The sequence below is a fragment of the Felis catus genome, chromosome D3, assembly GCF_018350175.1.
Source record: "Felis catus isolate Fca126 chromosome D3, F.catus_Fca126_mat1.0, whole genome shotgun sequence".
Lineage (NCBI taxonomy): Eukaryota > Metazoa > Chordata > Mammalia > Carnivora > Felidae > Felis > Felis catus.
Genome location: NC_058379.1, coordinates 94,286,201 through 94,308,657, shown reverse-complemented (window position 1 = coordinate 94,308,657; position 22,457 = coordinate 94,286,201). Strand labels below are relative to the sequence as shown.

Sequence of the window (22,457 nt, the reverse complement as noted above, 5' to 3'; positions counted from 1 at the left end):
ACCATATGATTTCACATATGTGGAATTTAAGAAACCAAACAGAAAAGAGACAAACCAAAGACAGACCACAGAGAGAACAATAGTATGTATCTCTCTTTAATATAGAGAACAAACTGATGGTTACCAGAGGGGAAGAGGGTGGGTGAAATGGGTGAAGGGGATTAAGAGAACACTTACTGTGATGAGCACTGATATATGGAATTGTTGGATCACTACATTGTACATCTGAAACTAATATACCACTGTATGTTAACCATATTGGGATTAAAATAAAAAGACAAAGATGAGATTAAAAGAAGAAAAGAATACATGGTATACACACACAATGTAATATCATTCAGCCATTTGAAACAACATGGATGGATCGTGAAGGCATTATATTAAGTGAAATAAGTCAGGGAAAGACAAATACGGTATGATCTCACTTACATGTGGAGTTAAAAACAACAATAAAAACCAAGCTCTTTGATACAGAGAACAGACTGGTGGCTGCAGGGGTGAAGAACGGGAACAATGGGTAAAGGGGGTTCAAAGGTAAAAAGTTCCAGTTATAAAAGAATTATAATTTATTATAAAAAAATCCCAGTTATAAAATAATTGTCATGGTGATATACACCAAGAGGACTATAGTTAATAATACCATATTTGTATACTTGAAAGTTGCTAAGAGAGTAGATCTTAAAAATTCTTATCACAAGAAGAAAAAATTGTGACTATGTGGGGTGAGAGATGTTAACTAGATTTATTTTTGTGATCATTTCACAATATATGCAAATATTGAATCATAATGTTGTGCACCTGAAACTAATGTTACATGTCCATTATGCCCTCAATTTTAAAAATAAATAAATAGAAAGTAAATGAGAATACAGATACCCTGGCTCCCTGGATTTTTCCATTAATTAATAAAATCTCCTATGAGAACCAAAAAAAAAACAAAAAAAATCTGTATGTTGATACACTATCATCTAACCCTTGACCCCACTCCTGCTTTGTCAATTGCCTTGATAATGCCCCTTTACAATAAAAGCACCACTTCAGGGGCACCTAGGTGGTTCAGTTGGTCAAGTGCCCGATTTCAGCTCAGGTTAGGGTTAGGGTTAGCCCCACATGGGTCTCTGTGCTGACAGCTCGGAGCCTGGAGCCTGCTTCAGATTCTGTGTCTCCCTCTCTCTCTGCCCCTCCCCACCTCAAAAATAAATAAACGCTAAAAAATTTTTTTAAAAGCGCAAGTTCAGAATCCAGTCAGTTGTCTTCACTCTCCCTCACTGTGAAACGGTTCTCAGTCCTTCCTTGATTTTCATGACCTTGACACCTCTGCAGGCTACAAGCCAGTTATTTTGTAATTTGGTTTTGTCTGAAAAAACCTCACAGCTAGTTTCAGGCAACGGCCCTTTGGCAGGAGTAATCACAGAAGCAATGCTGTGCTCATGGAACATTCCAGCAGGCAGCACCCCACTTGTCTGTCCACCACAGATGATGTCCATTCCCTCTGACCACTTCACCCCAGTGGCATCTTCAGGGCTTCCCCACTGTGAAGCTTTCTTTCGTCCTTTGTAATTATTAAGTATTTTGTAAGGAGGTACTTTGGGACTATGGAACACTGCATTCCCCATCAAATTTCCAAGTAATCTGTTTGTTTATATTAGTACGGACGCCTATTTTATTCAATTCATTGTAAGTCTTTACTGTCATTATTTTGGTGTCAGAATGCCTCAGATTTGGCTAGTGGGAGTCTCTTCAAACTGGCTTCTGTGTCTTTTTTACATTCCCCTCATTATTCTTGAAGCATATTCTTGCTTTCTGGTTCAACTAGATGTTTCATTGCATCTCCTATTTTTCCTGCCTCAGACCTGAAGCCAACCTCTCCCCACCCCCAGCCCCCAAGGCATTCTGATTTCTTCTGTGGAGAATGGTGTTTAAAAGCCAAGATCTGGGCTGTAGGTGTGCTTACTGCCCTGGGGTGCCACTATCAGGCCTCCCAGGACAGAACTGGGGGTTACTGCATGTGTGTGCAGTAATAACACACAAGGGTACACGTGAGCAAAGAGAGCTTCCGGGCCCCCTCTACACACAGGCTTGACAGCCCATGCCAAGCCACTGTCACCATCCCCGTTCCCACACATTGCCACCCTCTGCTGATGTGGGCTTCACGCCCCTCCATCCCCTCTTACCCAGCTTGGGCTTTCCAGGTACTGACCTCCCATCACCCTGCTTGCACTGACAATGACCGTTCTCACGTCCTGCCCGCCCCCCTTCATGCGTTCCTTTCTTGCCCTGCTCCAGGCATGCAGCCCCTGCTTCCCCCACCCATGTGGAGCTGGGCTGAGTCCTGCCACAGTTTAGGACTAAGAGGGAAGGAAAGGGGAAGAGGAAGGCTGTTTGAAGTTCTAGATACATGCATACATATATACTGCCATATTGCTGTTACCAAATTTATTTACTTACCAAAATTACAGAAAGAATCTCTCAGCTTGTCAGACTCTGACCCCACATCCTGAAGTCGATTCTCCACCACTGAGCTTCCCAGTGGGTCTCCCACACAGCCATTCCTCCAAAGCCGCTGCACGCCACTCCTCCCTTGAGGCAGACCCCTCCTTACCTCCTCCTGTTTCCCTCCTCCTCTGGGAAGCCTTGTCTGCCATTCCCATTCCAGTCTTCCCTCTCCTTGCTCCTGCAATAGAGACAGACCACAGCGATAGGGCTCAGAGTGGAGAGCTCCAGGAGGGCACAAACCCCATTTCATTCACTTTTCATCCCCACCAGCCATTAGGGACATGCACGTAATAGGACCCAGTGGGTATAGACGGAGAATAAATAAGCGATGGCTGCAACATTTCAGGAAAGAGGCAGGAGACATCATGAGTCACCATCCCATCTCTGCAGGCAGCTTAGCAAGCGGGACTGCAGCCAGCAGCCAGTTACATTCAAAGTTGCTAGATGTGGTGCTGAGAGGTTCCTTTATTCAAGAATTATTAAGTATGTGTCTAGACAGAAACTGTCTGTTTGCTGTCTTCTGGCCCCTTACCTGTCCCAGTGCAATCTCCACCTGGGGGCCAGTGGGGACAGGGACAGGCCATGGGGGTGTCTCCAACTCTCTGACCTCAAGCTACTGTGTGGGGTTTACACCTGCAGTTTTTTCTGCTCAATAAATGTAAGCAGTGAGGGAAAGAGATACGTTTCAAGAAGGCTTTCATGAGGCTGGTGGTGGCGGGATGTGTTGCTCCTTCAACTCAAGTTTCATAGGTAGTAAAAACAGTGAAGTAATTGTTTATCCTAGAACTTCACTGTCGGGGGTTATCAGCAACCAACCAGATGACCTACTTTTTTGATTCTTGAACTTCAAGCTTTGAAACTTCTGCATCATCTAGGAGCACCTTACTTCAACACTGACAGCAACAACTCCATGTACAATGGTTTAATGGGGCAAAGGGACTCACTTTTTTTCAATTGGTAATGCTGTTAGATGGCACACCACTTGTATTTTGAGAACTAGATAAATGTACATTCTAGAAAATTTATAAAATGAAAAAATACAAAGAAGCTAGGCTCACCACCCAGGTGTGGCTAGGGCTTTATCGCACATCATTCACTGATGACCCTTTTACTTCATAGTTGAGCCATACTGGACCTGTACATTCAGGGTTAATTAAAGCGTTTAAGTACAATATTTGTATACCCATGTTCATGGTAGCATGATGCACAATAGCGAAATCATGGAAGTAGCCTAACTAATTTAATATCACTGAGCCTAGCCTTTAATATCACCTAGACTAATTTAATATCACTGAGCTGTGCAATTAAAAATTGTTAAGACGGTAGTTTTTACGTGTACTCTACCACAATAAAAATAATTGGGAGGAGAGAGGAGCTAAGATGGCAGAGTAGTAAGAGGATGCTAGGCTTGCTCTTCCCTGAACACAGCTGGATAAATACCAAATCATCCTGAACAGCCAAAAATTGATCTGGGGACTGACAGAACACATTGCACAACTAGGGGGAGAGAAGAAGCCACACCATAGAAAGCAGGAGGTACGGAGATGTGATTTGGGGGAGAAAAGGATCACAGGTGCTACAGAAGGCCTTGGCCATGGAGAGGTGGGGGAGGGAAGGGAAGGGGCAGAGGCAGGGGGCAGGGGAGGAGGAGGGAGAGGGGGAGGGAGAGGGAGAGGGAAAACACTTCTCCAAAGCCATTGACCAGGAAACTGAAAGGGACTGTTTTTTTGTGAATTTTTACAACCAATGGGGCTCAAAGACTGGACTTTTAGAGGTCCATGTGATGCTCGGCGTGGAGCCCTGAGGGCATTACAGTGCTCCTGTGGAGAAAGAGGGCAGAAGCTCGGGAGCACAAGGTATGATCTAAGGATCCCTTGGGATGCACAAGAGAGATGGTTCCCCCTTCTTGGAGCACATCTGGGCAAGGTGGCATTGCCTCTCCAGGGACAAAAGGGGCTGGCAGGCACCATTACCATCCCCTGCTCCTCAGCATAGCTGAGAGTAGCTAACCTGAACACTGGCTCTTTGTTGCACTTTACTCCAAAATCAGTGCTCCTGCACTTTGGTGCAACTGCCCTTCTGAGACAAACCTGCATCAGTCCTAACACAGTAAAACCCTCCCCCAGTGGACCATCGTGGATCTCTGCCATACCAGGTCCCTAAAGCTTCGAGTTTTAAAACTCAGCCAGCCTTCCTGGGGTAGAACACAGGTGTGCTGAGCTTCCAGGTGGGCAGACAGCCCAGACACAGTCAGGGTGAAGGCAAGGATCTGAGGGATGCCCAGGACACAGGAGAAGAGATAGTCTGCTCTTCTGGGAGGGCTTCCCAGACAGCAGCAGGTGCAAACTTCCCTCTCCAGGATGAGGGAGAGGGATTGCACCATTTCTCTCCCCTGCCCCTCAGTGTAAACTAATTTCAGTAAGCAGCACAATGCCAACAGTGGCAGCCTAAATTGCTTACACCAAGTCCTGCCCCATCTTCTGCAGGTGCTGCTTTTTGGCTCACACTTGTCTAAGAACCAGAGCAGCAGGCCCTTCCCCAGAAGACCAGCACAGAACCACCGAACACACAAAGTCTACTGACCACAGAGTGCTGCAAAGTTTCAGCTCTAGTGGAAATAGCATCAGGTCTCTTTTAACATGCAGACCAAAGCACACCAAGTTAAAACTTGCCACACTCCAGAAAAGGTCCAAAAACTCCCCACTGCAGGCAAGGAGAAACTCTACATGGACTCACCTGAGGGAAGGAACAGCCAAAACATAGCAGCAGAGTGCATGCAGCACACATCAGAGACACACCCTGAAGCACAAGGCCATGGACAGTATATGACCTCTTATTTATAAAGCCACTACTCTCAGGAGTAGGAATTATAACAGGCTTTCCTAACACAAAGAAGAAGGCCAAGATGGAGGAACTCATCCCAACAGAAAGAGCAAGAAAAGGTCATAACCAGGGATCTACTCGAAACAAATATAAGTAATATTCTTGATCCAGAATTTAAAAAAATAAGCATGAGGATACTAGCTGGTCTCAGGAAAAGCATAGAAGACACCAGGAAGTCCCTTACCACAGAGATAAAAGACCTAAAAACTAGTCAGGCCAAAATCAAAAAATGCTATAACCAAGATGCAAAACCAACTGTATATACTCACAAGAAGGATGGAAGAAGCAAAGGAATGAATAAGTGCTATAGACAGTAAAATAATGGGAAATAATAAAACTGAAAACAAGAGGGAAAGAAAAATATTGGATCACAAATGTAGACTTAGGGAACTCAGTGGCTCCATAAAGTGTAGTAACATTCATATCATAGGAGTCCCAGAAGAGAAAGGAAAAGAGGCAGGTTTATTTGATGAAATTATAGTTGAAATATTCCCTAATCTAGGGAAGAAAATAGATGTCCAAATCCAGAAGGTACAGAGAACTCCCATCAAAATCAGGCTAACACCAAGATACATCATAGTTAAATTTTCAAAATATAGAGAGAAAGAAAAACCATCAGCAAGACAAAAAAAGTCCCTATCATACAAGGGAAGACAAGTAAGATTAGCAGCAGATCTCTCCAAAGATATTTGACAGGCCAGAAGGGAGTGGCATGATATATTCAGCATGCTGAATGGGAAGAATATGCAGCCAAGAATACTCTATCAAGCAAGACTGTCATTCAGAATAGAAGGAGAGATAAAGAGGTTCCCAAACAAAAACTAAAGGAGTCTGTGACCACTAAACCAGCCCTGCAGGAAATATTAAAGGGGACTCTTTGAATGGGAAAGAAAGACCAAAAGCAACAGAGACTAGAAAGAAACAGAGAAAATCTCCAGAAACAATGATAAAACAAGTAATACAATGGCACTACATTCATATCTATCAATAATCACTCTGAACGTAAATGGACAAAATGCTCCAATCAAAAGACATAGGGTATCATAATGGATTAAAAAAAAATCCCTGTATATGCTACCTACAAGAGACTCATTTTAGACCTAAAGACACCTGCAGATTGAAAGTGAGGGGATGGAAAAACATTTATCATGCTAATGGATGTCAAAAGAAAGCTGGAATAGCAATACTTATATCAGACAAACCAGATTTTAAACCAAAGACTGTAACAAGACATGAAGAAGGGCACCGTATCATAATAAAGGGATCTATCCAACAAGAAGACTTATGCCCCCAACTTGAGAACACCCAAATATGTAAAAACAATTAATAATAAACATAAAGAAACTCATTAATAATACAATAATAGTAGGGGACTTTAACACCCCACTTACATCAATGGACAGACCATCTAAGCAGAAAAGAAAACAATGTATTTGAATGACACACAGGACCAGATGGGCCTCACAGGTATATTCAGAACATTCCATCCTAAAACAGCAGAGTACACATTCCTTTCAAGTGCACATGGAACATTCTCCAGAATAGATCACACACTGGGTCACAAATCAGCCCTCAAAAAAGTACAAAAAGACTGAGATCATACCATGCATACTGAAAGAACAAATATTGTTAAAATGTCTATCCCACCCAAAGCAATCCACACATTTAATGTAATCTCTATAAAAATACCACCAGCATTTTTCACAGAGCTACAACAAACAATCCTAAAATTTGTATGGAACCATACAAAAGCTCAAATAGCCAAAGCAATCTTAAAAAAGAAAGGCAAAGCTGGAGGCATCAGAATTCTTGACTTCAAGTTATCAAGACAGTATGGTATTGGCACAAAAACAGATACATAGATCAATGGAACAGAATAGAAAGCCCAGAAATGGACCCACAACCATACAGTCAACTAATCTTTTACAAAGCAGGAAAGAATATCCAATTGGAAAAAAAAAGTCTCTTCAACAAATGGTGTTGGGAAAACTGGACAGCAACATGCAGAAGAATGAAACTGTACCACTTTCTTACACCATACACAAGAGTAAATTCAAAATGGATGAAAGACCTAAATGTGAGACAGGAAACTATCAAAATCCTAGAGGAGAACATAGGCAATAATCTCTTTGACACTGGCCATAGCAACCTCTTACTAGGTATGTCTCCTGAGGCAAGGGAAACAAAAGCAAAAATGAACTATTGGGACTTCATAGAGATAAAAAGCTTTTCTGCACAAGAGCTTTTTATCTCCATGAAGTAAACATTAACAAAACTAAAAGGCAGCCTACAGACTGGGAGAAGATATTTGCAAACGACCTATCTGATAACGGGTTAGTATCCAAAATCTATAAAGAGCTTATCAAACTCAATGCCCAAAAAACAACCCAGTTAAAAAATGGGCAAAGACATGAATAGACATTTTTCCAAAGAAGACATCCAGATGGCTAACAGACATGAAAAGACGTTCAACATCGCTCACAATTAGGGAAATACAAATCAAAACCACCATGAGATACCACCTCACACCTGTCAGAATGGCTAACATTAACAACTCTGGCAACAACAGACGTTGGCAAGGATGCAGAGAAAGGGGAACCCTCTTGCACTGCTGGTGGGAATGCAAACTGGTGCAGCCGCCCTGGAGAACAGTATGGAGGTTCCTCAAAAGGTTAAAAATAGAACTACCCTACAACCCAGTAACTGCACTACTAGGTACTGACCTAAAGAATACAAAAATACAGATTCGAAGGGGTACATGCACCCCAATGAACACAATATACATATGTGTGTGTGTGTATACACACACATATACACATATACACACACAATGGAATATTACTCAGCCATCAAAAAGAATGAAATCTTGCCCTTTGCAATAATGTGGAGCTAGAGAGTATTATGCTAAGCAAAATAAGTCAGTCAGAGAAAGACAAATACCACATGATTTCACTTATATGTGGAATTTAAGAAACAAAACAGATGAACATGGAGGGAAGAAAAGAGAAAGAGGCAAATCATAAAACAGACTTTAACAATAGAGAACAAACTGGGGGCTGATGGAGGGAGGTTGGTGGGGGATGGGCTGGATGGGGGGGATTAAAAAGGACACTTACTGGGATGAGCACTGGGTGCTGTATGTAAGTGATGAATCACTGAATTCTGCTCCTGAAACCAATAATTGCACCATATGTTAACTGGAATTTAAATTAAAACTTGAATAAGAAAAAAGCAAAGGAATACAAACTTCTGGCTGTAAGCACTCTAGAAATACACTTTGGATTCTTAACTGACGTGTCTGTCGAGGCTGTTTAGAATGCCTATGTGCAACCATTCTTTTGGGCACACCTGTCCTGTTTCCCTATGGCCTGATGACACTTGAGGACCAAGAGTATGTGGAGCAATAAATCCTTTGGGGGGCGCCTGGGTGGTTCAGTTGGTTAAGCGTCCGACTTCGGCTCAGGTCATGATCTCGCGGTCTGTGAGTTTGAGCCCCGCATCAGGCTCTGTGCTGACAACTCAGAGCCTGGAGCCTGTTTCCGATTCTGTGTCTCCCTCTCTCTCTGACCCTCCCCCGTTCATGCTCTGTCTCTCTCTGTCTCAAAAATAAATAAACGTTAAGAAAAAATTTAATAAATCCTTTAGGAGTCTGTTTTTGAATGGACCTTATAGGCCACATGACAGTTTTTTGAACATATCCCAATTACACTAATTTCTTGGCAATGTATCAGGCTGGTCCTTACTTGCAAGAAACAAAAATGACTAGTTGATGTAAGCATGGTTTGGAGTGTTTCCAGTGGGAAAGGGGGCAAGCAATAACGTGAATACGTTGCTTTCTAACTGGATACGAACTTCAGTACCCAAAGGAGGAGCACAGAATGAACACCACCCCTTCCAGCAAAGACAGAACCTTTGCACCACTTATATTCTAAAGGCTGTAAAAGCAGAGACTCTTGCTCTGCGCCTCAGCACAAGCTCAGCGGGGTCCACAACTACATATAAGCACCTACCTTGGAAGAGTGCTCACGGTATCACAGGAAAGGTGCCCCAGCTGCCCCGAGGTTCTCTCCTGCCACACAGGGCAATGCCCGTATGGAGGTTCTCTCCGAAGGGGGCTGCGTGTGTGAACTTCCTCTGAACCTGAAATGAGGTGAGGCCCCGACGTGAAAGCAGGCAGGCCTGGGCTGTGTACCGGCCCTCGTTTGTATCCTCAGACACGACTGAGTCCCGAGCTCTGCACACCTCTGCACACTTTTTCAAGTATGTCCTGAGCTGGGGACAATACAGGATCCATCCTTTTCGAACACGGGAACATTTGCTGATGTCGGGATTACAGGCAGGGATTCTGCAGTCACATTTGCAACAGCTTCAACAGGCTGTTGTGATTTGTTAGACTTCCAGATTGCCCCGGCTTTGGAAGGATCTCTTTCTTTCTTTCCTTATCTTTCTGTGACCTTCTCTCCTATAGTTTCCTACCCTCCCTGGGGGGACAACGTCCTTAGAGGGCATGAAAGCCAACACAGGTTGACTCACTTGCCTGGTTTCCTTCATCCAGAGAAATCATACCGATTTAAAGCAACAGGGCATGTTATTCCTACACCAGGAACAGTGTTCAGGTGTGACTTAACCCCTCCCTTAGGCTCCTTCCAGCAGGGGAATCAGTGAGCTCGTGCAGCAGCACCTTGGCAGCCTCAGCTTCTCCCCATTTCTCCTTTAGTTCATTTGTTACAAGGCTAAAACATCGTTTTTTAAAGGCCTGTCATCATTATGACATAGCTTATGCTAGGAAACAAGGCAATAGTTCCAATTTAAATCTGGCTCTACCACCCACTGTCCCATACGACCTAAGAAAAGTCACTTAATCCTCTGGGCCACTTTGCTCATTTGTACAAAGAAAAGCCTAATGTGCCTCTTGCACAGGATTGACAACACTCAGATGGGCACAGACTGCAGGTGCTATACCAATGCAGAATATATACTCTCAGGAACCATAGTCTATTGAAATACCAAAAAAAAAAAAAAATCACACCCATTCCTCACCGGAATTCCAGAAAGTTGCCTTTAAAGTAGTCTCCCTAATCACCATACAGTATAAGTAATAAAAATGCTCTCCCTACCACCCAGAAAGACAAGCTTAGGAAGGTAGGTTTCTTAGCCAGTCAACAGGGAATAGGTATTCAATTCTAGCTCAGGTTATGATGCAGGCAGTGGTGAGGTGTGTCCACCTGGGCATGCTCCCTCTGCCACCATTATTTAAGTTGTCGGGAACGACGGGACGATGGCAGGGAGAGATACTTGGATGGCCGTATGCGCCCGTCCACAACTACTCTAGTCGCCACTGTCAGTAACTGCATCACACATTTGGCATGGCACCACAGCATACAATAAAGATGTTTTCAGTCTGTACACTTTAATTACACTTTACTACATGTTGGAAAGTACAGCCCTTGCTCCACTCTCCCTGTCGGGCATACAAATGGTGGTAATGGAAACAAGAAAAAAGAAGTTAGTCAAATGGAATTAATGGCTACTTCTAGGAAGCAACTTCTATCAACTTAAAAACATAGCATTCCATGTGAAAAGTTTTGCTATTCAAACTATCAAGCTAATAACCAATGCTATTCTTTGTACAGCCATTAAAAACTTTTTAACAATTCCATTCATAAATTAAATGTACAAATTTAGTTCATCCTAAAGTAGTATTTATCACAGACCAAAGCCTTTGATAGGAGTCTGGAAGATCTATAGAATTGATGAGCTTGTGGGTGTGTGAGACATGCTGTGTTTGGGTTAGATCTCAAACACTGCTGTGATTTAAACACTAAGATGTAGTTGTATATTTAAATTAAAATGATTTGGATTTTAAGCTAGCTGAATACTTAGATTCCAACTGAATTTGCAACAGATAAAAGAAAGCTATTTGATCTATTTACTTTCTTTTCATTTCAGGCTATTAGCACTTGGCAAAGAGTCAAATGTTAGAAGATAAATCTCCAGGAGCCTCCAGTGATGAGGGATGGGGTCACTAGAAATCTTTTGGTGCAACGTTACTGACTTTGATTTTAGAAACCTAGAATATGTAATATAGTAGTGAAGACCATGCTAATCTAAACTTATGAAGTCAGAGGAACTTAACTTACTCTTTTTAGATTTTGGACTTGCAGTAACTGCACATCTTGAAATGAGGCGGATATAGAAAACCTTGATGGAAGACATTCTTAACGGCTCAAATGGGAAACTCACAAGCAATGTGTTCAATAGCTGAAGCACTTCATCTTGTTTCATTTGGTCTCAAGCTGCCTTTGTATTTTTGTTACCATTTTTCTACTACCAGACACATCATCTAAATTGACGTATCTTTGAGGGGCAGACACATATATATAGCATAGACTCAGGGAAACTGGGTCCAAAAACACTTCATTGTTGAGGAAGAAAGAGTTGCACTATTACACCACAGTGAAATATTTATAAAATACTGGATTGTTGCTGATAACCTTAGAGGATGCCCACAAATAGAGCTTTAATAGTGAGAAAACACTATTAGAATATAACATTACCAAATGAAGGGTAGCTGCTTAATTTTTTAAATAAATATTAAATTTTAAAAAGAAAACAAATCATTCTGACACTCTCTTCCTGCACATGGCTTATCATCACAGCCAGAGGGACCTGACTGTTGAGGGTGCAGGTGTAAAGAAAGGAACCTCTCGAGACTTTTATGCTAACCTAAGTAGTCTGAGTTATGTGATGCAACCAAATGACTGGGATTGAGGTAGACTTTATGTTGGAAAGCAAAAACACTGTTACGGGGTGGGGGGGGGGGGCAGTTGGCTGTCTCAGTTTGGTAGAACATGTACCTCTTGAACTCAGGATTGTGAGTTCAAGACCCATGTTGGGCATGGAGCCTACTTTAAAAAAAAAAAAAAAAAAAAAAAGACTGTTATGGTTACCCTTGAGAATATACCGTGTTCCAAACTCTTTGAATCTGCCTGTCTAGTCTTTTTTGTGTAGACATTGGCAACCCTGTGGGAAAGCAAATTATAGACATTAATTTGTCTTTATGCAGGTTACTACAAGTAAGCAGCTTGCTGATTAAGTGCCTAGGAAATGGCAAAGACCCATTCTCTATTTCCAGTGGATGGAAAATAAAATGTATGATTATATTGAGACTGTTTCTTATGAAACACAGAAGGAAACACTTACCATCCCCCGCCATTTTGTAAATGGAAAAACAGGCATATGGGGCAAGAACTTGGCATACGTTCTCAGAACGAATAAGGTTAAATAGTTCTTTCTCAGAACTTCTTAAGTATTGAGAAATTAGACAGGAGATATTGCTTAAATTATACTAAATCCCTCAGACATTATGGTGAATATTTTGATCCTGGAAGCAAAATAGGTTTCATTTGGACAACAGTGTGCAGTCCTAAACATATATTTAAGGATTCATTTCTAAAGTGGGACCCAAATAGATTAGAACTTATAGACATGGTAATGTCCTTAGACCATTTATTACCGAATAGATCTCATACTGAATTTACCAAGTTTTTCATTTTAGTTTTTAAAATACTGAATCAACATGTTTAACATTTCAGTAGTAAGGAATCTATTTTTGGTACCTCAATCTTACCTTTAGTCACCAAATCAGTTAACACAAAATATTATGTAGACTCCAAGCATCAGCAATGTCAATAGCTAGAATATGGCTAGAAAATTGTACAGTACCGGGTGTTGATATATGTGTGTTCTGCTTACTTCTAAGTACCTTACCGGATGAAAATGGTCACTACCATCACCTGCAAATAAAAACGAAGTGAACAGTGAAACAGACTGTGACTAGGAAGCAGGGGCACCTAGAACCAGTGTCATACAACATCCAGTTCGTATGTTATTGATTTTCTAAGTTAGAAAAGCACAGTAGAACTGATTGTGGCTAAAAGGCCCTCATGGATGTATTTGGGGTCATGTGACCAGAGTGGAACAGCAAGTCACAGACAGAGGCTGAGTGTGGGTCTCCTTGTGCATTTCAAAAATTCCTGCCTCAGTTACTGTGCCTCCTTTTGTGTAAGTTATCTCGCTGACCTACACACGCACTCTATTCAGTTATTTGAAAGCACATATAAAATCTAGACTAGTTTTTTAAAATAACCCCAAATTACCTTCCCCACAAAGTGCATGATTTCACAAGTCCTGTCCCATGGAAGCGCCAACTGTAGAGACGACTTCTGTCCTTTTTAGGGCCAAAGACACTTTCCTTGTAATGAGAAGACCTTAAATGAAATCTACATGAAAACACTTTCCAGCACTCACTGGGCTATGGTCTATGTGATCGTATTAACGTGTGTGTGGTGTTGAGAGCGTGCGCTTCTCTGCTTATTCTCCACCGCTCTTCTCACTGAGTATTTCATAGACAGCGCAGGGTTTTCCATGCCTTTGGTCTTCTGACAGCTGCTTGGTAGGGGGCTAGGGAAGCAAAAGGAGTCAACCTATCTGTAAACCCTGGAAAAACTTTTTTTTTTTTATGGATTTTACAACTCAACTAACAATATTATTTTGAGATATACCTATGTATCTGTACAGAAAAGTTGTCTTAAGAAAAACTACTGAACCGTTAAAACTTTATTATTCATTGCTATCAGTCATTCAATTTTCTCTAGCTTACTTCTACTTCTAGGTAAATGGTAACTTATTTAACATTACATTAAACTTTCCACATCATGGATTTGTAAGCTGTAAGAAACCAATTTCTGAAAAAATATATGCATTTATGACAATTCTGAATCTGTACTTGTAGTACCACACAATCTTAGTTTGTAGTCAGTATGTCTATATGGTTGCTGAAGTTGGTTTATAATTTAAATCTTAATAAAATTCTAAATTTTTATTGGAAAAGCTTGCCTTCTGAAAAGGACTCCATATATTTTTTCTTTAAAAATAAACATACAGCTCATGAGTTTGAGTGGGACACAGAAAAGTGGTCAGAAGAGCACCTCTTTAAAGGCTATGAAAAGCTCATCTGAGCGACTACTTACCACCTTAGAAATATTTCCCCTCAAAATGTGTCGACAGATCAAATGCATGAATGACTGGTATTAGTGTTTGTTCTCGATAGGACTATATGGTGGACAGACACAACAGATTTTGTTTGACCTTAATCTATTTTATGAGGTCTTTCTATTAGGATGCACTATATATCTTGATACACAAAGAACTAAGTACATGTATGGAGAGAGTAGATGTAGTATTAGAGACAGTATTGCATCATCGTTAAGTGACAGGTCACCTGGAGTAAATTAACGTCAAGTAGGGTGACCAACTTGTCCCTACTTGCCTGGATGTTCCCAGTTTGGGCACTGGAAAGTCCAGAGAAATACCTCAAGTCCTCAGCACACTGGGACAGCTGGTCATTCCACTTCTAACCCCATTTCTCCATCTATGAAATAAGAGGCACCGTATCTCATCCACCAAGGGCATGAAGCTCTCCAAGCCCCCTACCTTGGGCAACAAAAGGGCCCGCTTTATGCATCAGGTGCCATCTATGTAAAATGGAACAGTATCACCTATCTAAGCAAATGTTAAAGTGCAGATGGCCCTTTAGCAGACAGCACAGCGATCGCTCAGTGTGACATGACGTTGTCACTAGTACTATTGTTCAAGTATTCAGCCCATTTCCTAGCAACAGTAAACAGCTGATAAATGTCTAGAAACACTGCTTAAAAGCTGAAGCAAAAACTAGGTTAGAGTTTGAGGCTGAGTTTTTCTTCTTTTTTTCTTAGGGTTATTTGTTGCTTCATTTAGTGAGCTCTTAAGAAATCTAGAACTGGGGGCGCCTGGGTGGCTCAGTCAGTTAAGTGTTCAACTTCAGCTCAGGTTATGATCTTGTGGTTCCTGAGTTCAAGCCCTGCTCCCTCTCTCCCTCCCTCTCTGCCTCCCCACCACCACCACCCGCACCCCACCCCCACGGCCCACTTGTGCTCAAGTGCTCTCTCAGATAAATAAACTTTAAAAAGAATGTTTTTAAAGAAATCTAGAACTGCACGGTACTCATCAGATTAAAGGGGCAGCTGGATGAGGCTGGAAGAGGCGGGCAGCTGTCCTCCCACACGCACCTGGGAACTCGGCAGAAGGAGCTTGGTGTGCCAGGCTGCCTCAGAGAACACTCTTGTCCTGGAGGCTCCACCAGGGCCTTTGAAAGCGAGGGAAGGTCGGTCAAGTATTTACTGCACAGCAGAGAATTTCCAGGGCTCTTACTTCAAAACTTATGAAGAAACGAGGGCAGAGAGTTCTTTCTAAGAACTGTCCATGAGGACTTTTATGAGGGAGATGAAACCAACCTGAGTTTGAGGGAAGGGATAACATGAGCCCAACCCAACACCAAGGAGGCCAGGTGGCCAAAGGTCTCTTATGAGCAACAGCCCTTTCCTGATAACTATGTGGGTCATTTTCTAAAAGAGCTCTGGAAAAACGTCTATGCCCAGAGATACGAGTCCAGTGCGGTGACACAGCAGCTGTGCAGGGTCTCTGTTTTGGTGGTTATCTGTGGTGTGTGCATGAAGGTCTTCTGGCTCCCGACTGGCTTTGTCGCTGACTGCAGTTCGGTCTCACTGATGGAGGTGAAGGGCGGAAGAGTCAGCACACGGGTGGCTGACCCGAAGAGCTCCCTGGAACCACCTGCGCTACGCAGGTCTCCACGCCACTGGGCCAGCTCCCCTTCTTGGACTAAGGCACCAATGCTGCTGTTGTATCCAGCACTGTCCTTGAACATGGCCACCTTTGCTTCTGTCTGGCCTGTCTGCCCCAACCCTGCACACTTCCATCATGGTGATGTCTGCCATCCAGATTCTGGCCCACGTTACAGAAGCGGCAAAAGGCACATCTTTCCCGTGACCGTGCTATTGGGAGTCACCGTGCTATTTGCACTTGCAGCCTTGGGAGACCTGCCATCCGTTAGCGCCGTGGGAGCACCCTCCGGCCTCCTGCTGGCTTCCACCTCGTGCCTCCGCCCTGTACCATTCACCTGCAGCTTTTTAAAGAAGACATTCACAGGGTCCCCGGGTGGCTCAGTCGGTTGTGTCTCACTCTTGATTTTGGTTCAGGTCATGATCATAGTCTGCAAGACTGAGCCCCAAGTTGGGCTCTGAGCTGATAGCATAGCGCTTGCTTGGGATTCTCTCTCTCCCTTTCTCTCTGCCCCTCCCCTGCTCATTTGTTCTCTCTCAAAATAAATAACTTAAAAAAAAAAGAAAGAAAGAAAGAAAAGAAAACATTCATGACCCTTAACATGAGGCTGAAATCCAAGAGGACTTATCTAGATCTCTCAACCATATTAGAAACCTCCATTCCATTAGCAAGGCAGTGACCCACTCTGGAAGCAGCATGCTGGTGTGGGTGGAGGACAGATCAAAGAAAAGCGTTCACATAGAGACTTGGCATCAAAGGCTGACCGACAGCTACAACACAATTAGAAATCAGAATTCCTCTGTCACAGTGGTTCTCATCAGGGCAGATTCAATGACATCTTTGGTTGTTATGACGGGGTGGGGGCGGGGGGGGGGGGTGGCAGGGCCGTGACTGGAGCAGCTGAGGCCACGGGTGCCAGCCCAACACTGCACCGAACAGGGCAGTCACCCCCAACAAAGAATTATCACCCAAGAGGCTAACAGAAACCTTGACTTACATCACTTAACAAAGGTGGGCCAGGTGCTCCCCTCACCGCTGCACACAGTAAACTGCTGCTGTCAGCACCTCCAGACTGGCCTCCACCACACGGACAGTCACCAGCACAGCCTGAGGACAGGCGAGTTCGACGCTACTTGACATCCGATTTGACGGTGGAGGCCAACATCACAGACACATCAAGAGGATTTAGCCACATCTACCGTGGAGGCACTGGTAACTAGCTCTTCGGGGTTATCCTGACCTACTTTCACAGTGACAAGCAGTATTTTTTAGCAAATAAATGTGGTATGTATTTCTACATTTAGATGATTACTAAGTCACAGTGACACATCTGTTAAAAGAATTAAACAGTTCTGTTTGCAGTGGTATAACAAATTTTAATTCAAAATAGACACTCTGAAACAATAGGTTAAAAAAAAAATAAACTTCAACAAGCTCTTTTTGGATTTACAACAGAGTACACCAACAATCACAGACCAGTTTCACAATTGCCTCAAAAATGCACATTATAGCAATTACATGCAAGAATTCTACTTTTTAAAATCCATAGAGTTAACATTGTCTTATTTCCCAGAGACCGTCATATCCTCTGAGTACGTTGGACAGGTGCCTCTGCTGGGTACCACCAGGAATATGATTTAAGGTCAAAACTGGCTGGTCTCCATTGCTGGCTCTGGTGCTTTTAGTTATTCTGTGTGTGGAAAAAAACCCTGGAGGTTTAACTGTCCAAAGGACAGTAATACAGTGGAGTTCTTCAGCAATCCCCACCCCATTAACCCAGACAGCTGGGCTAGAGGAAAGCCCATCTCCCCAGAACAAGTACGTTTACCTCTAGAAAACTGTCAAAGATGTAATACAGCAACACGGATACAGCTCTTGCTCTACTCATTTCACTTCGTTCTCTGAAAACCTATGTCTACACTCTAGTTAGTTTCCACACTCAGGGGTAAAAATTTTATTCCTGAGTCACATGGTCCTTTCCTTTCACTGGTTTATGAAGAGTTGGATTGGGAGGAGAGTCTGAGTGTGTGTTCAGCATTTATTCTAAAGGCACTAAAAATGTATTGTCTTACTTTTGAACGGGGAAATGACTTACCACCGTATCAAAAAGGGGAGAAGTCCACACTAAAAAGGATTTCCGCACCTACAAAACTGCTTTATTTGAAAATAACTCTTAACGAGCTAAATAGCAAGCTTCAGGTTCAGTATATTTTTAACAAAGGAAAACATTTGGTTTTCTATGAGTTGTAATAAAAGACAGCAGCTAGGACAAACTCGAAAAAATGTAAATCAGAATCACAATCTAGAAAGCAAGTACCTTGAGAAGAAGAAACCAGCGCAAGTTAACGCAGTGCGTCCTGAGGGAAGCACACACATCACAGGGGTGTGTACTCACTTCTGTCAGCCTCGGCGCTTACCGTTTGCTGCTACACGTGAAGCTAACTGAGGGAGATCAATGCAGTTAATCAAGTATTCTGAAACAAGCTGAAATTTCCTTAAATGAAAACACAAACATACAGGTTTCAGTTTTCATCCTACGATACTGACACTACTAGGAAACAAGACGTGCATGAAAGAGCCAAGGATTTAATTTACATGACAGGGAAGAACTAAAAATAATTGTTACAAAATCAAACTGCAGGAAACAATAAATCCGAAACAACTATTCACTTCTTTTATATAGAAGTCTTTCTGAGCACCTGAAATAAATCTAAAGAGCAGCATAAAGACCACTGAAATTGATTAGTTCAACATACAGTGAAGAAAATAACATTTTTTTAAATCTCAATTGAAAAAACTACTAAATATCTAGTACTTCAGATTTCCTATTTCTTTTTTTTTTTTTTACAAGTTTTGTGGCTCAAACTCAAAGTTCAACCTGTGTTTAACGTTTTTAAGTTCAGACATATCAAAGCCTAAAAGCACAGAAGGCTTGTGATTTTTTATTGCTTTCATGCAAATGTATCTTCTTTTTCCAAAAAATGAAGCCACATCAATCTTCCACACCCACAAGAGTGAGGAAAGAAGTTCTATTTCCTTTTTACTAGGATATGGTCTCTTGTGGAAATAATCTCTAAGAAATTGCTTTTTTTCCTCGTAAGAACGGTCTTCATATTTTTTAGGATTTAATGCTAAAATCTGAAGGGCATCCTCACTAATGAGCGGTCCCTCTGTCCTGATTTCATTCCTTTGTCTTTTAAAAGGCACCGCACTCGTCACCTTTTCGGGAGCCGGGGCTGCGTCGGTGTTTATGACGAGGGGCCGCTCCTCCACGTCCCTCTGGTCTTCTGTCCCAAAGTGGCCATCGGGCAGCTTCCTCTTCACAGAAAAACTGGAGTCGTGGATCACCTCCCCATTCACCAAAAGCAGCTCGCTGTTCTCAATAAAACTAGGCTGGATCTGGAGGTCTGAGCTGCTGTCCTTTGGGGCACTCCTGCAGCGCAGCAGGTGGATGGCGATGGCTGCCAGGGTCATGTTGCCCGTGTAGACCCCACAGCAGTGGATGCACTTGAAGGCTGGAGACTTCAGGATGGTGTGGACCGTTGGCGTGATGTGGTGCCTCTCCTTCAAATGCAGCTCGTATGCCTCCGTCGTCACAAAGGTGCCAAAGCAGAAGGGGCAAGTCAGAGCCTGTTTGCTGGGGCTCCCAGAGGCGCCCTCCGTCTGGGGCCTCACCTTTATATACACAGGCACCAGTGACTTGGAGTGTATCCCCGCCAGTATCGCCAAGTAGACTTCCCGCTCCCCAAGCTCCTCCTTTGGCAATATGGTAATGAAGTCAAGATGGGGAAACAGCAGGTTGCCATTAGCATCGATATCCAATTGAAAACCTTTGTTACTATAATCCACAGGTAACTTCTTCTTCCCTCGGTGCACAGTCCTACTGTGCTCCGAAAGACCTTTAATGTCATGAAAAGTGCACGGACAGAACAAGCACCCCAGGCCGTGCATGAGCAAGTGATGGATAAGCTCCTCCTCAGACACTAAGCACTTACAAGAGAGACAGCGAACGGTTTTCTCTCTCATCCACTTTAAAAACGGCGCACACGCTGCCAGCTTTTCAGGCTCCAGTTTTTCAGCAGATTTGGACTCACTATGCTTATGAGCCACTTCCATATGAACCTGGTAGACATTGGAAGGGAAGAGCTCATTACAGACCGGACAGGTTTTCCACTGCTTTGCCTGTTTGAGCGCCTGACTGGCCTCTGCCACAGATGGAGACGCCTGAACAAACATATTCTGAGTGGCATTTACCACCACTGGAGGAGAGGGCATGCTGGCCATGGAACTGGCCATCTGCGCAGCTGTGCCCGACTGCAGGAGCTGGATGGGCACCTGGGGTGGGGGGACAGTTGCAACACCTCCTGGAGGCACAGGCAAAGTGACAGATACGGGGGCAAGTGTGTACGTGGGAATCCCATTCACCTGTTTCCCTGTAGGTATCAGCTGTCTGAGAATAGAGCCTGACGTGAGGAAAGTGGTGTTCTGAGAAGCGCCAGGTCTAACTGGCTGACCTGCAGGCAGGATGTTGGTGCTCACAGGCTGATTCAGTTGCAGGACGCCAGGCCTCACTGGCTGGCCCACAGGCAGCACTCCTGACATGACAGGCTGGCTGAGCTGCAGAACACCGGAATTAATACCCTGGTTCACAGGGAGAACACCCGACGAGACCGTCTGGTTGGGAGAAAGGAGCCCCGGTGGGACGACCTGGCCTGCAGGCAGAACCCTCAGCGGGACCGTCTGGCCCGCAGACAGAACCCGCGAGGGGGCCGTCAGCCCAGCGGGGAGAACCCCCGATGGGGCCGTCTGGCCAATGGGGAGAACCCCTGACTGGACCATCTGGCCCGCAGGAAGCACCCCAGAAGTTGCCGTCTGTCCCGAAGGGATGACCCCGGCAGGGGTCATCTGGCCTGCAGGCAGGACCCCTGACGGGACTGTCCGACTCACAGAAATCACCCCTGGTGAGACGGCCTGAAGAACCCCGGGAGTGACGGACGGACTGACAGGAAGAACTCCAGGCCCAGCAGGTCTGTTTACTGAAAGAACTCCAGGCCCAACTGGTCTGTTGATGGGCCCGACCGGCTGGCTAAGGGATACGGCCCCTGGGCGGATGGTCTGGTTTACGGGGAGGACACCAGTTGCAACAGACTTATTGATAGGTCCGACTGGCTGACTCAAGGGCAACACAGGAGGATTTGCAGACTGATTAAGCGGGACTCCATGAGAAAGAAAGACAGGCTGCGGGGCTGAGGGCGGCAGAGGGAGGTTGCTCTGGCCCACCGGCAGAGGACTGGAGACCAGGGTCACGTGGGACTGGGCAACAGCAGGCGGAGAGTGCGTGAGGCTTCCAGAAGTGCCCGAGGCCACAGTCACTGGCTGGACTGCGCCCTGCACTGGCTGCACGACGGTCTGGCTTTGGCTGTTCTGTGGCAAGGCAAGACGAAAGCAGGGAGATGTGGCTGCGATGCCCGGAGCTCCGCCGTTTGGGGGCACGGCCAAGGGTGCCACTGGCTTTGGAGCGATGTGCATCTGCTTCAAAAGGCCGGGCTTCTTAATATGTTCTGAGATCACAGATCTGAGTTTATTTTCCAAATCCCTGTGTATATCTGAAGTCAAAATATGGTACATTAAAGCATCCTGGCTGCTGGCATTGGCGTTGCACTTTTTACAATAGTACTTGTCAGACGGTGGCATCTTCTCAGTAGAAAGACTTTCGTCGGTTTTCGGTTGCTCACCCGTTTCCTCAGTTCGCAGGCCAAAGTAGGAGTTAATTAAGTAGTGAAAATGGGCTACCAGCACATGCTTCTTCATACTGTAGTACAAAGTGTTTGAAAAGTTACATTTTAAACATGTAAAACTTATCACATCACTCCTAGAAGACTTAGGTTCCCCTAAAATATTCACTGTGTAGTTCTGGACTTTCCGGACAGGTGCATGAAACATTCTGAAGTGCCTTCCCACAACTTTGGGTTGAGAGGAAAATACACAGTTTGGGCAAGGGATCACCAGCTCTTGATCAATTTCGTCTTCATGGTAGCGATGTAAATGATTTTTGAATGAAGTAAGCACTTTTGTAGAGTATTTACAGAGGCTACAACAGTATGGCTTTGTTCGATATCTCTGTTAAAAAAAAAAAAAGAAAGTCAAACATACTTCAATAAAAATACCAGATCCTACACCTTCTACAGTTCACAAGTATAGGATTCTTTTTCTTCTAATGTGCCAGATAATGTAACACTATCATCCCTCAGGGAATGGTGTTTTTCTGAGCCAGGGCAAGCTTTTTCTTAGAGGGCCAGAGAGTAAATACTGCCTCTATGCCAACTACTTGGTGCAGCCATCGTAACACAAAAGCGCCTGTAGATAATATGCAAGTCAATGAGCATGGCTTTGTGCCA

At 43.8% G+C, this 22,457-nt stretch overlaps 1 protein-coding gene and 1 long non-coding RNA gene across 8 annotated transcripts in view; both read right to left on the bottom strand.

Moving 5' to 3' along the window:
• Nucleotides 1-371: 371 nt before the first annotated feature.
• LOC123381151 lies at nucleotides 372-15,289 on the bottom strand. The gene is made up of 3 exons (XR_006587827.1): nucleotides 9,390-15,289; nucleotides 8,496-8,547; nucleotides 372-2,674 (listed from the first exon to the last, which is right to left on the bottom strand). It is a non-coding gene; the product is annotated as an uncharacterized LOC123381151 (long non-coding RNA).
• Nucleotides 15,290-17,414: 2,125 nt separating this feature from the next.
• The window catches only part of ADNP2 (ADNP homeobox 2), a 39,211-nt gene continuing 34,168 nt past the window's right edge, over nucleotides 17,415-22,457 (bottom strand). For all 7 annotated transcript variants that reach the window (XM_045041319.1, XM_045041317.1, XM_023242145.2 and 4 more), the window contains one exon: nucleotides 17,415-22,179. In XM_045041319.1, coding sequence (XP_044897254.1) covers nucleotides 18,904-22,179 — 3,276 coding nt within the window. In that variant the 3' untranslated portion in view covers nucleotides 17,415-18,903. The remainder of the gene's footprint in view (nucleotides 22,180-22,457) is intronic.